At 34.8% G+C, this 18,693-nt stretch overlaps 2 protein-coding genes across 2 annotated transcripts in view; both read right to left on the bottom strand.

Moving 5' to 3' along the window:
- Positions 1–1,675: 1,675 nt before the first annotated feature.
- The window catches only part of LOC147070772 (uncharacterized), a 387,074-nt gene continuing 370,056 nt past the window's right edge, over positions 1,676–18,693 (bottom strand). Inside the window, exons 4-5 of the mRNA XM_085949245.1 lie at positions 5,769–5,868; positions 1,676–4,486 (exon numbers count right to left, since the gene is read on the bottom strand). Coding sequence (XP_085805371.1) covers positions 1,676–4,486; positions 5,769–5,868 — 2,911 coding nt within the window. The remainder of the gene's footprint in view (positions 4,487–5,768; positions 5,869–18,693) is intronic.
- Pits (Protein interacting with Ttk69 and Sin3A) overlaps positions 14,618–18,693 on the bottom strand; it is a 39,318-nt gene continuing 35,242 nt past the window's right edge. Inside the window, exon 4 of the mRNA XM_085949187.1 lies at positions 14,618–18,531. Within this exon, the coding sequence (XP_085805313.1) occupies positions 18,406–18,531 (126 nt within the window). The 3' untranslated portion in view covers positions 14,618–18,405. The remainder of the gene's footprint in view (positions 18,532–18,693) is intronic.

Here is an 18,693-nt window from a genome sequence, read left to right as displayed (position 1 = left end):
GTTATATTTTAGAATTAAAACAATTACTACTTAAAACTATTCTTATGGTTAAATATGGCCTGTATCTACTTGTTGTGTATCAGTGTATCCTATCATAATATAGTGATAACGATACTATGCTACAGTTTCTTGTATTCTCATATCATCACCGACATATCCGTTTCTGTACCATACTGATTTAGTCGTGACGTATCATTCTTTTGATGTGGCAATAAAACTGACAAAATGACGTGAGGATGATATGAGAATAATATGTTGGTGATTGTTTAGTCTATTTAGGCAAACTGTGTGCAGAAATTTGAAATACAGTCGAACTTGGTTATTACGATCATGGAAATAGAGAGATCTCAGATGTAATGACGAAACATTTGTTGATATTTTAGTTTATGATTTTCTCCATACATTTATTCACTTTTATAATGAGCTACTTCTCGGGTATACCGAACAAAACTGTTAATGTGTCGATCGTTTAAAAACAACATTTTCGACCCTAAGCAATAAAATCCGACCGGACAGTTAACTAGATCGATGCCGCCGGGATCGGATAACTTTTATGACACTAGTTAAGTGTATAAGTACCGAATTAGTGTTTTCGTAATAACATTGAAAAAGTCATCATCAGGGGCGAGACAACCCGGTGTGGGTCCTGGCCTCCTCCAACAGCTCCCTCCACCTGTCCCTATCCAGTGTCGCCGCTTTCCAATTTGGTACCCCCAGAATACGGCAGTCACTGGCAGCTCCATCTAACCAGCGAATCTTTGGCCTCCCTCTTCTTCTACGTCCTATTGGATTGCTGGACATCACTCTCTTTGCCGGTTCATTGTCATTCATACGGTGCACATGACCTAGCCATCGCGGGTTCCCAATCTTAATTGATTGAACTGCGCTGCAATCTTCGTACAGCCCGTAGAGCTCAGCATTATATCTTCTCCTCCAATTGGTGCCATCCCTGATCGGTCCATATATACGGCGGAGAATTTTTCTTTCAAAGATGTTCAGGACTCGTTCATTTCGTGGAGTTAATGTCCAGGTTTCCGATGCGTAGGTGAGCACTGGCTTTACAAGTGTCTTGTAAAGAGTGCTTTTAGTTTGACGAGATAGTAAGCGGGACTTAAAATGTCTTAACAGACCAAAGTAGCATTTATTCGCAGACATGATTCTCTTGTTGATTTCTTCTGTAATATCATTATGTCGAGTTACAAGAGATCCAAGGTATATGAAACTGTCGACCGTATCAAACTTGTATGCACCAATATCTAGCTTTGGTGCGACTTCTCGTGGTGTGACATAGACAGGCATGTATAACATTGAAAAAGTATAAAGTAGCAAAAAATCTAAGCTTTGTGAAGTCATTACAATAAACAACTTCTTTTGTAGTTTATGAATGCCATGCTTGTTTCGGGGATTTTTACGATGGTATTCAGATTTTTTATGTTCTATACTATACTAAAATTGAACATGGCGCAAAAAATGTTATATAAGAGTAATGCTTATAACGAGCAAATTCAGTCGGTCCCATCTTCCTCGTAATAACCAAGTTCGACTGTAGATTCATAGTTACTGTCATAAATTTAACAGGTTAATTTATTTTGAAAGTAAGAAATTAATTAATAGTTAATTAAGTAGAAATTTAATTTGTATTTTATTAAAAAAAAAAAACAGTTTTTACAGAAATTCAGACCTTCGCTAAAACTTGACCTATACTTAATTCACCATCACTCTTCTTGTTAACGGACTCCAACTGCACGTCACTACTACTGTTTGTAGTGAAAGACGCACTTGTGGAATGAGAGGTAGATTGGCTTTTGATGAGTACCGATTTCTTTCTAAATATCCTCAAATTGATCTCACCGATGCTGTGCGTCTCGCTGGATTCCGACTGAGAAATATCAGTATACGCATCAGTAGAATCTTTATCCACTTGCCTCGGTTTAAATTTCACATTAGGCCTATCCCGAGCTTTACTCTTTGACGTAGAAGGTTTACTATCCGCCGTGTCCGCTGGAATTCGACTCGTATCCTTCCTGACGCGAGACGCTGAGTTTATATTTGTCAATATGGCTTTGGGAGAAAGAGGAATGTCTATTTGCGGTGACACAATCTGATCTCGTTGCGTGATGTCTGAAATTTCATCAATAACCCCAAAAGTCGGATCCAACGGGCTCGTCTGGGCGTCGGTGTAAGTGTCGTGAAACACCGGTGATAATATTCGACTTATCATCTTGGCCGGTGACGTCATCATGTGGCTAGTCTTCATCGGTGATGTTTGAGTGTTCTTCGGTATATTATCGACTTCTGCCGACTTTCCTAAAGACGCTTTCACTCTACCAGAATCATTATTAGAATTTGTCGCGTGTGGAATTTGATTTAGTTGATTAGAAATAATTTGTGAATTAATAAACGATAATCTCTCCTGTAATTCGATCATCTCTTTCAAAGTTATATTGGCGATGTCCATTTTGGGTTCTATAATATCCGGATTAGTTTTATTTTTATTGTCATTCGGCGCATCTTCTTCTCTCGGGCTGGTCTGCGTCTCTTTATAACTCAAATCGGAAATCAAACAACTCTGCGTAAAATCATCTTTCTTTTCTATATGATGAATAAAATCGAAAACGTCTATTTTAGTTTTCATTTTGAGCTTAGATCTTCTCTTATTTTCACCGGAAATAACAGTTTTCTTTATTACCGTAGGACTTTTCTGATCTAAGAACTCTTCAGAATAATTATCCTCCACCGATTTAGACTTCTCTGTTGAAAATTGTGATTTGGAATCGTCTTCATCAAAATCGTCGACATAATTTACGACTGATTTATTTTGACTGCTATTTGACTTTGAATCGTCAAGATCTTCATCAACCTCGTCTAATTTTACGTCTTCTGAAATATTATCATCAACTTTATCAGGACTCTCATTACCAGTTTTCTTCGGTAGAATTTCATTATCATCCATCAACCCTTTATTCGTAACTTCGCTTTCTGTTATATTTGACTTTAAAATGTGTTTCCTGGGTTTACCTTTCAGATCTACATTTTTAGCGTTATAGCCCCCTACAGTCAATTGAGTGTATGGAATATATTCCGTGTTTGATTTCTGCCGATTATACCCGGAAGTACTTGGCATATTGTCATCGTACCCGCTACCCGAATGCAAATAGATATGCCGACTTCTCGGTTGATTTTTAGAATACGTTAATGGAACACTACAACTTTTAACGGAAGATGCGTTTTTCTTATTCGTATAGACAGAATTGAAAGACTCAATGGGCCTCGAGCTATATATCCTTTGAATTTCCGGTATAGCATACTTCTTCAACTTGGAAATACTGCGGTTATATTCAAAGGATAAATGATCGGCATTACCGCTTCCCAGAAACATATAAGGCGACTCGTAATTCTTTGAAATATTATCTTTATATTTTGTCTCCCGTTTCGAATGTTTCTTAACCGACGAAACAATTCTATTGGGCCGCAGAATCTTCTCGAGAAAATCATCTCTTTTATCTTGATCCATCCCCAAGAGTTTATCGGTGGATATTTCGATTTGACTATCGGAGCTGCCAATAAAACTTAACTCTTCCGGCGCTTTCACGTCTTCACTTATTTGAACCTTCTTGGGAGTCTGCGCTTTTTCTTCACAATATTTCACTTCGATGAAGCCCACATTGCTCGTTCTCTCTCGATGGCTGTTGTTTTCGTCCCCGGGGAATATATCTAAAGATGGAATCTTTTGTTCCATCAACTGCGTTCGAATGTTCAAACTCGGCATCATTTGAAATGTCAATTTACTGGCGGACAATTTCTCTGTGGTATTCCCCCTTTGCTCACTGTCTTGCGATTTAACTTCAAAGATGTGACTATTTTTAACTAAACTTTTAGGAGTTCCAACAACTTTATTAACTTTAACTTGCTCAGAATCCCAGGCTGGTATTTCCATTGTATGAATCACGACTTTCTGCAATCTTCCTTTAGACTGATTATCCGAATTACTTCTTCTATTTACATTACTGTCCACCACGTCATTATTTGTAAATCTCATATTCAAACTTTCAGTGTTGCCATGGTGACTTGCATGTTTATTTGTTTTTATTATTTCGTTTCCGATTGTTAATGATCTCTCTGTTTGTTTTACTTCATTAGCATTTCTCCCCCTAGTCTCAACGTTTGATTGTTCTACAATCAATAACCCATTTTTTATTTCTACACTGGCTTGTTCAACTGTATTAATTTTGTTTATTTTGTCCCTAGCCAGATCTCGTATATACTGTTGCTGATCAAAGTCTTCATCAAAATAGGCGGGTTCTTGGGAATATACAGTCCGCGGTAATTCCTTCGGTGACATATTTGAAACGATACGGTTCATTTCTTCTTCGGCGAGTTGAAGAATGTTGCTAACTTTGGCTAGATTCTCAAAATCTTTTTCCGTCGTCGAGTGATCGACAAATTTTGAAAAGTCGATCTTGCTCTCTCGCTTTGGTCCCGCTACCTGAAACACAAAAAAAATGTTTAATGTTTTGTTTAATGTTTTAAAAATTTGGACCGATTGCGATATGAACTCGCATTTTTCACAATCCAGTGAGTGATTTTATCTATTAAGCTACCAATCTGACTTATTTTGACTCAAATTATCTCTTATAATTCTGCTATCTGAACCAATTGGTGAAATTTGAATCCTTTCGGATAGTGAAATTCTCCTCTTTTTGTCCCATATCCGTTATCGGACATTGGCAATGATTTCGGGTATTTTTTCCGTGTGTCACTGCTCTGAATAGGGATGGAGTGCAGGGCTTAAAATATAAAACGTCCTAGTTTCTATTTCTCTGGTTATTTCTTTGGTCTTCATTCCTCGACATTCTTAACATTTCACCGCACCCACATTTCGAAAGCTTCAAGATTTCTGAGCATGTTTTTTTGTGTCTCCACACATTTCATTATGACACCATTCTCATTCTGAGTACCAGGCTTAGGTTGTCGCTACAAAGTATTTTCCTCAGTCGAGGAGCAAATAGCGGAGTTATTAGAAATAATTTGTACGAATCAGAGTCAACGGTTTAACGCATAAGAGTTTTTAACCAAAAATTAAATCCGACTGAGTTCAAGATTTTTCTAATAGGTGTGTCTGAGGTTTTTCAAAATTATGTATTTTTAATAAAAAGAGTCTATTATTATTTCTTGTGTATATTCAGTCGACGCCCACAATGGCCGAGCGGTTACATGTCGACCTATGATGTTCCGGGTTTGAATCCCGCGTCTGACAGAAAAACACATGTGTGTTTGGACCCAGAGTTTGCAACCTAATAAGTTGAACAAGTGGCTAACATCCATTTCTCATAAAAACAAAAATCTGCTAATACAACCTCAACTAAGTGGAGGCCCATATTATTATGATCTTCTTCGAACATGGTGATACGAAAAGAAAAATATTCAGTGTTGAACAAATCAATGAAACAAGAAAATTGATGAAGTGACCGTGAAATGATGAAACGATATATTTTTGCCATTACATTGTGATAATTTTCATATTCCGATATGTCTGACCTAATACGATCATATGGGCCTCCACAGAGTGGAGGTTTGTATTAACAGATTTTTGTTTTTACGAGAAATGGATTTCAGCCACTTGCCTAACCTATTAAGTCCATACTTTGACTAATACACAAATTGAAAAACAATATGTGTACTTGTCAGACCCAGGATTCGAACCTGGGACCCAAGACGCTATAGACCGACTCTTAAGCCGCGCGGCCATCGTAGGATAAAATACATACCATATATCTTTCCAAGGGATGGGTGTAGGTTATCGATGGTTTGTTGAGAGAATCATCTGCCATTGGTCCCATGATTTCGGCGGAATTCAAGGAATCTCTCCTGAAATAAAGAAAAAAAGTTATTAAAGATGCTGAAATTTTCAAGATTTATTCAATTTAATTGACAATGTATTCAAAATTCAATTAAACCCTGCATAACCATAAAAAATATCTAAAATTATGCCAATAAATCATACATAAATTTATATAGATAGAAGAATATTTTTTTATTTATTATGGTTTGGTTGGCAAGGCTTAATGATTTTTGAAGTTATACTTCTTTTGGGGTGTTTGGTAGAGAGTGAAATTGAGAGCTGCGCGTGCACACCGTTACGAAAGTGTGCAACAGTATGAAGTTAGCTGCGAATCAGTCAGCTGTATACAAACGCAAGTTTGATAGTAGAATTGTTCCGTTATTATTGCCATTATTGTTATTATTGTCAGCCATTTGCAATTCCTTATGTAAACAAGTGATTAATGTCAGTTAGTAATTATAAACCGAAACGTTACCCTGACCTCTAGAAACGGCTGTATAAAACACCTAATCTGATTCCTTGCTCAACTGTTTAATATTTAATTCATAGGTAAAGTCCTTCGTCCGGTGTGTGAAAGTAACATGCCGGGCGAAGATGAAAAACAACAGATAAAAAGGAAACATGAAAGTACGCGAGATGATGTATGAAAATAAATAATTTAAGAATATAATAAATTTGTTTATATAAAAATATTTACTAGCAATAAGAAATAAAATGTTTATAGGTCGTAAGGAGAAACACATTACTCTGAGCAACGTTTGCTCTTAGCTAATCGGATTCCTTTTGGCATTCTTAGAGCAACGTTTGCATTCATACACCTACACTACACTTCATCATAACACATATCTCTTGATAATGGCCTCTGCAACGAGCCCGAAACGTCGAGAAAACAAGGAAGAAGTACACGCGGTGGAAACCCCAGCATCAATTACAATAAAAAACAACCGCGAAAGTCTCAAACATTATGTGGGAAACGTTAATCAATAATATGTATATATTTTACACATGTTTTGTCTGAAAATCTTTTGACCAAGATTGCATTATGCGTCGATGACATTGAGCTACTTTACAAGCTGCTTGTCAGCAAGTTTAAAAGCGGGCAAGTCAGCTAGTGCGATTGTGATGATGACACACATGGCCCCCACATCCTGAAGCAGGCCCCCAGGCCAAGATCTATGGCGGGCCCCCTACCTATTGCTAAGGTTTAAGGCAGTATGATTTTCTACAGTAGTATTCCCCAAGCGGTTTCCACGGAACCCCAGAGTTAAGAGTATTTTGTATATTTTTAGCGATTATTAAATAAATCCAGTTGATTTATTGTGTTGTCGGCACTCAGCATAATATTATGAAACAGCTCGCGATCTCCTTTTGTGGTACCTAACCAAGTAACATGCAACCCTTCGCCATATTGGATAGAATTAGAGGTGGGAAAACTGGTCGATTTTGAAGACTAAGTATACTTACTACCAGTATAAAAAAATACTTGGTATCTAAACTTGTTCCAAAATACTTACTAGTATTTGAAATATCAGCTTTAATAGAATCGTTAAAAATACGTCGGCTTTTTGAAATGTCCCATTTTCGAGACAGGTACAGCTGGAACTGTGGCGCTAGTCACTCATGTTTCAGTAGTTATCCATTTATACAATCACGCATATAATTTGAATTCAGTTTATGTTTACAAATTACAATTATAACACTAAAAAATCGAGAAACTTGACGTGACGAAACCAGATAAACGCGAAGTCAGTTAGCGTTATCAGAACTCCGTTATTCCGGCTTGCGACTGACGTCAATTCGATGTAAATGTCTTACTCAACTAAAACTAAAATTAAAACCCGTCGCATACTAAACATACGCGAGACGCGACGCCGAGGCGATGATTTCATACGTGGCAAGACTACGAACTAGCTAGCGGTCGGCGAGATCTCATACCATGCGTCGAACTCCTGGACTCGATAAAGTTTCATACTCAACTGAAACCAAAAACTCTTAAACCCAAAACCCTAAGGCGAACTCAAACGTATCCTAAAAAACGAACACGTGACCATTTCTGTCCTTCACTATACCAACTTTACAACAGAGGAGAAAGGGAGAACAATGACAGTTGAGTATAATATCACGGCTAGACATACGTGTATCATGATATCTCGCTCGCGGGCATTTAATATCAATAGCGCTGAATAGCGAGTCACGGCGCAGATATTATCGAATGCGTTCGAATTCGAACATCTAATACGTTTCAAATTTCTTGAAACAAGTTTATTGGGCAACAAATACTTAGTATGGGTAGTTTCATCCGAAACTTAAGTACACAAACTTGTGACAGTATTTCCAACTCACCTCTAGATAGAATGCCATTTTGTATGTCAGGAAACACACTAAAATTTATTAAGGGGGGACATGCTCGTCGAAGGTCAAAATTGAGTTTTTATTGTATATTCAAACCATGATCCTGGACACTCCTTAAACGTTGTAGATGATCTATTTATATAATTTTGAAGCCTTATTATCCTTTATAGTTATTTTAAACATTTGATGACTGCATGAAGTATTTTTGCTACATAAAATAGTATTCTTTTAAACCTCTCGCTCTAATGTTTTAGAATATAGTCATATTTCGGTACATAACTGTGCAGTGGTGTTAAGATTTTTTACATGTATTAATTTTTAAACGTATTTATAAAACCGTTAGCATAATTTATTACGAGATAATTTTTGTAAAATATTCACGATAAAAAATTATATTGATAATCTCTGTGATCCCAAATTTGACAAGAATTAGGCATTTTATTATTCAAAAAATCGGCAATATTAACACATTTCAAGATGATTCTAAATATATTTATTATAAGCTATGTCTTTGACCATTCAAGTGTGATAAACATCTTATGAATAATGATTGCTTTATAATAATTATTGACCTAAGAATAAGGTAGTGTTTTTTTGAAATACGCCATTTCTTTTGTCATTCCCCAGTGGTTAAGCTACAACATACGGCCGTAGCCATAAATTAACAAACTATAATTGAAGTAGGGAGTAAAATGATATTGACGCGCGTGTTTGAACATGTACCGTTTAAAAAAAAATTAAAAAAAAAATCAGTTAGGTACATGTTCAAACACGCGCGTTAACATAATTTTACTCCCTACTTTAATTATAGTTTGTCATTTTATGGCTACGGCCGTATGTTGTAGCTTAACCACTAGGGAATGACAAAAGAAATGGCGTATTTCAAAAAAACACTACCTTATTCTTAGGTCAATAATTATTATAAAGCAATCATTATTCATAAGATGTTTATCACACTTGAATGGTCAAAGACATAGCTTATAATAAATATCTTTAGAATCATCTCCAAATGTGTTAATCTTGCCGATTTTTTGAATAATAAAATGCCTAATTCTTGTCAAATTTGGGATCACAGAGATTATCAAAATAATTTTTTATCGTGAATATTTTACAAAAATTATCTCGTAATAAATTATACTAATGGTTTTACAAATGCGTTTAAAAATTAATAAATGTAAAAAATTTTAACACCACTGCACAGTTCTGTACCGAAATATGACTATATTCTAAAACATTAGAGCGAGAGGTTTAAAAGAATACTATTTTATGTAACAAAAATACTTCATGCAGTCATCAAATGTTTAAAATAACTATAAAGGATAATAAGGCTTTAAAATTATATAAATAGATTATCTACAACGTTTAAGGAGTGTCCAGGATCATGGTTTGAAAATACAATAAAAACTCAATTTTGACCTTCGACGAGCATGTCCCCCCTTATAATTTAATTATATCAATAATTAACATATCACATCAAATTACATCACACAGCCTCATATTTTTAAATGTTAATTCTTTCATTTAGGAAAATAGACTAGAAAATAGAAACGACTTTTTTACTATTAGAGAAAAATTATACCGTTTTTTTTTTCACTTGATTGGTCGACCCACCACGCCGGGCCCCCAGACTAGAGCCCTGTCAGCTCCCCCTTTTTGGGGGCCATGATGACACACAAAACTTTCCACTCGCTCAGAAGCCAACAAGCTAGCGAGTTGAAACCGTCATTTTTGGTACTATTTTGACAGGACGTATTGAGTAGTTCGTTTTTTTACCAGGAGGTCGCCACTATCGCTCTACTGCGCAGACGCAGATCGCCCACACGCCAGCGTATGTAAAGTAGCCCGGCTTTCAACTTTTCTCAGTAGATTGTTTACAATCTGCTTGTTAGCTAGTTCAATGATGACACTGCGCGAGTTTATAAGCAGATTGTAAATTCGCTGGCTTGTAGCTTGTAAAGTAGCTCAATGTCATCGACGCATTAGATTATGTAAATTCTGTTTACCTTAGAATATAATAATACATAATAATGTAGTTCTACAACTGAATTATTGCATAAATTAAATATGAAAACTTTGTTTACTAACCTCTTTCATATACTTAGTGAATTCTTGAATTTAATATGTGTAAATATTTTATGATTGATTGGTAGTTGTACAAAAATGCTGACCCAGTATTTGTATTACATAACATTTTCATAATTCCATACGAATTATTGATATAATAAGCAAAATATAAGCGATATTAATGACATAGTTAGCTAAATACAGAAATGCTCATTGTTTACATTTTATCAGTTGCTATGCAACACAATGTCAAAACTTTCAAAGCAAAATGGTGGTAAAATTGAATGTGAAACAAGATATTTTGCATGTCACCACAAAACAAATTAATAAGATAGAAATGCAAAAGCTAATCACATGGACTAAGATTTTGAGGCTAATTTCGGTTTATGACTTCAGGCTTTTCGGAGCCGGATCGTCCCCAAAAACAGAAAAAATATAAATCATTTTTTTTCTTTTTCCGACCATGTCAGATCCTAATAAGATCATATGGGCCTCCACAGAGTAGAGGTATGTATTAACAGATTTTTGTTTTTACGAGAAATGGATGTCAGCCACTTGCTCAACCTATTAGGTGCAAACTCTAACTCACACAAATTGAAAAACAATATAATATGTACTTGCCAGACCCAGGATTCGGACCTGCGACCCACGGCGCGGCCATCGTGCTAGGTAAATGGAATATTAATTTTTTTTCATTCGGTTGTTAAATACCTTCTGAACGGATTGGCCCCACTCCTTACGGCATTCTACGATACGCACGACTTGTGGCACTCATAATTTGATGAAACTATCTGGAGCATCCGATGTTTGCTTTAATATTCCAATGCGGCATGTTTAAAAAACAAGACAGCTTGGACGATACAAACGGACACTAACAAACCAAATAATTATAACCGTTAAACCACACGCAACCAATAACCATTTGTGGATGTGACAGCTCGCAATAACTTATAGGGGAGCACCCGCAGTTATAGGTGCAGGTTATGTGTTCATTGCCAAATTCAAAAAGTGGATTGTTTGGGTATGGTGAATATACCTGGAAAGTACGAGGGTCGACGATTGAAATGACGAGACGCTATAAGTAGTTGGCATGGTAAATTTGGAAATGAGTGGTAGCTGCTAGATTTTATTAACTCTGCACCCAGTCTTAAAAATCAAAAATAAATTATTAAGGATATTTTTTTCGAAATGGACCCCCAAACCATTTTTCTGTGTGCGCGCGCGCGCCTGTATGATTTAATGATGACCGTAAAAATAATGATCAATTTCTCTTTGGCTGCGTATATACGATTGATGAGGAAGTATCTTTCCACATGTATTTATAACTAAATTTTATCATGTCTACTCAGGGAAACTCAAGAGCCAGGTCTGGCTGAAAGCAACCACCACCTCTTAGATTGTACCCTACTTCGTCGTCGTGTCCGGAAATTTGTACGCATGCAGCTCGCGGTATCTTCACTTCACCGTGACATGTTGTATCGGAAATATATGGCCGTATATTAAAGACCGTCCAACCTCTTTGGGTCGTTTAGTACTGGCATAAAATTCATGTCTGAATAAAGCACGGTTCTTGTCGGTTCACACTCCACAGGATGCCAGCAGCAAACAAATTTTTAAAATAGCCAATATACATGATTATTTGTTAAGTTAGGTTAGGTTTTCATTCTTGATTTCATGAATTCTGCCAAATCAGCTATGAAAATTGAATTAATGATTAGATTCTAATAAAATTCCAGACCGTATAGTATATGGTCATCTCTTTCCGATAAGAAAACTCATGGCGAACAGTGCCACGGTGAAATGATTTACGTACAATTTACATGTAACCAAATTGAAGTCGAATTTACTTATACACTGTCCAATCGTATGAATTTAAGTATTCAAGCCTCATTTACGCAATAGAATCATGTAATTAAGAAATTAGATGAATCTGAAATTACAGTGAAATATCATAGTAGATGTATGAGGTTCTCTTCAATTGAACCTGCAATGTGAAGTCACTCAGTAGACTAGCAGAGCTATAATTGGTCCAAATTAACACAGAAGCAATACCACACACAAGGCAATTAATTATCTACAATAATTGGTAATTCATAACACAGCGAAAATTTAAGTCGATACAGCTATCGTGTGAAATACGTCTATTATTTGCGGAGCTCGGTCAAATTCGGGTATTCTCGTACAGGCGTATCTATAGTTTTTCCACCTGAATTCCAAAATTTTATATACAAACACAAACGTCAAACAAGAATTGAACATAACCTACAATTTGATTAGTCATGTCAGCCGGACACAGAGATGTTGCTGCGATGCCACCGTAAGAATACACAATTTAAATATTTGTTTCATATGTACTGTCTCATGTCTCTTTCTCATCTACCGCACAGCCATAAATCAAACCTTCCAAGAACGTCTTTCCGATGTTGCATAATATGAAGACCGTGTACATCTAGCGACAGTTGCATGCAACCTTCGAAACGTATAGATATTTGGATGCGGCGATTGGCGAGCCGGTATAGGAATGACCAATTTGTAGGTGGCCCGAGAAGCATGCAAATTGTTGGTTGCAACAGTAGATGTTTTTTTCAAACCACAAAGTCGCATTCGACCAATCTGCGGAGCTCCATTTGGTAACGTGTATTTTGTGAATAACGATGACGCCACATAGACGTACTCGACACATTGCAGACATGAAGAGTTTTGATGTGAGACCTGGCTTACAGTGAATGTGCCAAAAATAATCTTATAATGGTACCTATTATGTGATATATTATTTTTCAAAATAGTCTCATCTCACTACGTGTGTCCTATCTAATTCTGACAAAATCAACTAGTGGTCCTTACAATTCTCGCTTTCTAAATTGCATTATTGTTTTAGCAGTCGGCTTTCGTATTTTAAATCAAAGTATTAATAATTTACCTGTTCTTATCGTGGTGTTTAGAGCAGTAATTAGACTGCCCAACTCACAAGTAGGCAAGGACCAAAGACCAAACAATCATAGTATCGCCAAAGGCAGAAACTAAATCATTAACGCTATTTTTATCTATCATTTGTACATGTATTCTTCCCAAACGATTTATACATGAGGAAGCCTAAAGGTACTTTTAAACGACAGTTCTGTTGTTCGTTCAATCGAGGTTTCTTGAAACGGCGGTGTATTTAGACAATCAGTTGTCCGTTCAGTTGCCAATTCAATTCGGAATCGGCGGGTGTATATTTACGTATTTTTTATCCACTAAAAATGAATATTATTTTAATAATTACTTTCTAAACATATTGGTTGGTGTAATGTAGTACCTATATTTAAAGAAATTATAATATTTCAATCCAAATTAGAATAGTATTAAAAATATAGCAACATACTAATTCACATGACAATTTAACTGGCAACTCTAAAAACGAATACGATAACCGATAGAAAATCCATCCTGTCTCATCTCCGTTTTGGTTTCAGTCGGCCGCTTCAGTTTTGCATTTACATGTCGGTTCAACAGACAGCCCGACGGAAACGGAGACTGATTTGATAGCAAAACTGATCGTTTAAAAGCAACAGTTTGACAGTTTTCCCACTCATGTATTTTATTATTTTTATTTCCATTTCGAAGTCTATTAACTTTCTCTAATTTTTATCGCTTTTTTTCGGGAGTTAAAAAATCACAAATAAATTATGCAAAATCAAAGTAAAACAAATTTAAATCGTGTGGACGGTGACAAAAAGGTTTTTTTTCCCATCATTCATCGTAAATGCGAATTATTGTAAGTCGAGAACTCACTGTATATATAACGTTTCACATGTAGGCAAGTTAATAATAATAAAAATGAGGTTTATCAGAGGCAAAGAATATAAATTCATATAGCCAGACAGTACCCACTCTCTATTATTATTGCTCTGAGATGATGCAGGCAGTTATAGTTTAAATCCACTGTAATGAATCTGCAAAGCGAAATGACTTGCTACTAATTTAAACGTTAGTTAATTCAATACTACTCTTTTAAGTTTCACTTTCATAATATATGATTATAAGAAGATTTGGTACAGTTCGGTTATGAGGAATACAGCGGCAAACACGTTTTGAAAATAACCGATATATTGGATAATTTGTTGGGATAACCTAACCAAACCTAAACTAACCCAAACTAACAAATAATCCAATATATCGGGTATTTTAAAAATGTGTTTTCCGCTGTATTCCTCATAACCGAACTGTATCGAAGATTTTCTTCCAACGTCTTTTGTCTCACAAAATGTGTAGGCGAGATTCTGATGATGGGTTTAGAGTCAAAGTGACAATTTTTCGCATAATTCAATTCGATGGTAAGGGAATGGGGGGGGTGAAGTAGTTGAATAAAAGACGGTCAAGATTACAATACAATCACATTTAATCGTAAACATTAATACTTATTTTCTAATTTCAAAGCAGATGTCCGTCACCGCCGTGAGCCGGCTTTGTTATGCACCCGGAGGCGTGTTTTCGGCTCACGACCGACATTAAGACTCGTAACATTGGATGCCCACAAAAACAGAACACCCGTGGACCACCTCTATAATAAAATGTTAATTGCAGTTGTCAAGTTATTTACAACACAGATATACAATAAGAAAATCCTGCAAGAGTTACAAAGAATATTGCAAATAACCTCGTAGAATTAAAAGGCTTACATTGGACACTAGAATAAACAATTCCCAACTTCTAAAATCTCTCGCAAATACCAAAACGCAACAATAATTTATTGAATTGATTTAATTCGGTAAGAATTTGATTTTCATATTTATTATTTTATATACTAGCCGCACACATATAACTCAATGTCAATTTTAACAATATAAAGTTCATATCTACATTACAACTTGTCACCCAACTTATTGTAAGGACAATATTATTTAGTTTCAAATTATTTAAATTCAAATATATACAGTAGTATATACGGCGAAGAGAACTCCATGTAGCAAAAACTTAAGCCGGTTGCAAAAATATGGAATTCTTTACTACAAATATTAAAGACATTTTTCCCTTATAAGTTAGAAATGAAACTGACAAAAATTGCTTTGTACTACCAGCAAAATCGTTAAATTTTCACCATTAAAAATGATTTGAAAGTTTCTGATCATTAATTAACATTGGTATAACGTTTGACAGACAGGTTCCTATGAAAAATAAATCAAAATCAATCATTGGATACGAAAAATTCGATGTTAGTAGAAGCTATATTATCATTTTGTTTACCATAGAAAAACTGGGCCATGTCATGTGTTAAATACGTTCTGCGACACACAGCTAAGCAGCTGTAAACATTTGATTTTTTTTTTTTTTTAAATATATCTGAATTTGGTACAATCCTGCTAGATAAATAGATGCATACTTTCAGCTGTTTAAATTCACCTCAATTCATTTAAGATTTTACCATCAGTAACTGTCTATCATAACTAAATTGTTTTGGATATGGCACATTGTTGCCATTCAGGCAAAAATCGCTATCAATTTTTGATGCGTCTTTGAAAGTTTAAAAGTGCGTATAAATTGAAGTTTCAAGTTCTATATACAGTTCAATTTAAACAGAATATTATTTTGCTGAATCCAAGAGGTTCAAGGTACATAGTGGCATCTGCTTAAATGCAGTAAAATTCGAATAACAACAAATTTCGAATTATAAATTTTACAGAAATGTTATGATAAAATACATCTGTCATAAGCATTCATTAGAGTTAATTTGAGGTTATTTTTAACAATAATAACTGTCACATTTCACTCTTGCAAGGATATTTCAATGAAAATAATTCAATATTATAACAAGCAACATTTGAAGGTTTTTTTTTAACTGCAACAAAAACCAACATTTTATTAAAAAATAATATATATATTTTTTAATAATAATATAAAACAAATATTGACAACGTACTAAATGTACACATTACGACTTGTCTTCGTAATGTACGTATTTTTTTACAATTATACCAGCGAGTTTTAGAGTTCCTAGTAACGGCTCGGCTTAACGCGGCCTGTTATTTTATATTTCAAATGACTAGTTTAATTTATCATATAACAGCAGACACTGTATATTATTTACCTCGGTAACGCCGTCGCGAGACATGAGATTCGACACCGGAGACGCCATATTGGATTTTATACACACACACCCAAAATTAACGTAACTGTATCTAAGATTAATGTGTACCGTTAACATAACTGTATCTAAAATTAACGTGTACCGGTTAATAAATAATATTAATCATAATTCATTCAATTATTACGTATTCATTTTTCCAACTGTTTGGAAAATAAAATTCAAAATGGCATTTCCAGTGAGCGATACGATATTCTGCGATAGCGTTCCCTATTACTTTAATTTCTCACTTCTTTAAGTGAGAATAAAAAAAACCATAACTTTTTCAACAATCAATAATAATACATTGACACTACAGAATAGACAGTAAAAAGAAAACATGATTTTGTTTTATTCATTGAATTTAAAACCATTTCGCGCGATGGCGACATTAAAATTTATTTTAATCATTTCGAGATGTAGAAAATAAATTTATATATACCCTCACTGATTGTCAGTTGATAATACAATTAATTTATTTATATATATAATGGTAAAATTAAAATACGTATATAAAAAAACAAGGAGTTATTTTTAGTTATTTTTGTTCTCAATAAAAATGTGGGGGCTATTTTTTTGTATATTATAAGACACAATTTGAGAAATAAATTTAATAAAAAAACGTGAGGGTTTTAAATAACTTAAAAAAAATATTGTAAGTTTGAATATAATATAATCAATGATACAATAATATTATCAGAATGCTGTGTCTCTTATGTTATACATACTTAATAATGTAAAATTTGTACAAGGTGAATTTATTATTTGTTAATTATTATTTTCAAATAAAATTATAACAATTATATACATTTTATATACAATACAACAAAACGGTTCGCTGACAAATAGCGAAAGCTAGCGAGAAATAAAAATTAAATATATTAATTTTATTATTCATTAGTACTTACATACCAAAATTGATATAATTTTTACAGATCAGATCAAAAGAAAGACATCAAAAGATTTAACGATATTTTTTATATCGCAAAATAAAACTCTCAGTATTCATCATGTCAGTCTAAAACAATAAATAAAAGTAAGTAGAGATAGACCATAGACTAAATTATTCAGTGGCCATAAATACAAAAAAAAAAAAAGAATCATAACTTATTTACACCAAACTAAAATCTTCATTTAGTTTTTGTTGCAAATTGTGCCTACTTTTCTTTCTGTACATTATTGTTTATAATTTTGTATTACCATCTAATAATGAAACATGTGTCGAGAAAAAATTCACATCGAAATTAACAAAAGTGCATGCCGAAATAAATTTATTTAAAAAAATATATTTGATGATCATATAAAATATATTTGATGATCATATATTCGAAATAAATCGATTTGATTTATCAAAAAATGGCTCAAAGAGTTTTGATGAGAGGAATTAATTTGCCTGGCAACACAGGCATGATTATGAGACAGTGAAAATAATAATAAAAAATATAATAAACCAAATATATTATTTATTATTTTCAACAGCCGCTATTACCTTTATAAGATAAAAAAAAAAAATACAATATCAATTAGAAAGAAATTAATATTCGACGTCACCTATCATCACATCATATATTTTTAGTTTGCATGACGAACTATAAATAAATCACCGTCGGCGCCATTATTCCTTTATACACTCGGCGCCCCTTCATTTCACGCAATTAATTTATTCTGTACAAGGTGACAAAACGGGGGGGTTAATACCACCCCCCGATCCGCAGAGCATAGCTACAAATCCGTCTGCAACTAGGACAATGCTCGTAGAGTGATTCGGCATAATGGCCGGACAATTCAAAGATCCCGTGAGAATAATTCCCTTTTACTCTCCGTTTGGCATATTTCCGTGGGCTATTACGGCGGCAAATCTATACATAACGCTCCGGTTTGTTTGGAAGGCGTTAACTTTGCCGCGCGTGCCTCGGAGGTGCGTAAATCGCTGCGTCCGTTGCGCCAATGTGGCAACGGTCGGGTCAGCGGTCGCTGCGTCGCTTCGGTTTGCTTAGAGCGAGAGAGACAATAAATAAAGACGCGGTGGCGGGTGGAGCCGCTCCTAGGTGTCTCTCTCCTTCTTGGGCTTGAAGTCCTCGCCCAGGATGGTGGCGATCTCTCCTTGCATGAACGCCCACGGCACGTTCGAGTTGGCCAAGGGACACTTGTCTCCGCTGGGGCAGTACACCTATAAGTAAATTCAAAAAAAAGCTTTAAAATTCTGATATGTCACATCCACACAACAAACGATTGCACAACAAACGATTGAAGTCTATCGGCGATTATTTCCACAGAATCTCCTCTCAATATAATATGTTATTGGGAGTCCATTTATACAAATTCCTCAAAT

This window comes from Rhyacophila brunnea, unplaced genomic scaffold, assembly GCF_057557595.1.
Source record: "Rhyacophila brunnea isolate RB1 unplaced genomic scaffold, BYU_Rbru_1.0 scaffold_21, whole genome shotgun sequence".
In the NCBI taxonomy this organism is placed as follows: domain Eukaryota; kingdom Metazoa; phylum Arthropoda; class Insecta; order Trichoptera; family Rhyacophilidae; genus Rhyacophila; species Rhyacophila brunnea.
The sequence above is the reverse complement of the archived record's forward strand: the minus strand, read 5'-3'. Positions and strand labels throughout refer to the sequence as shown.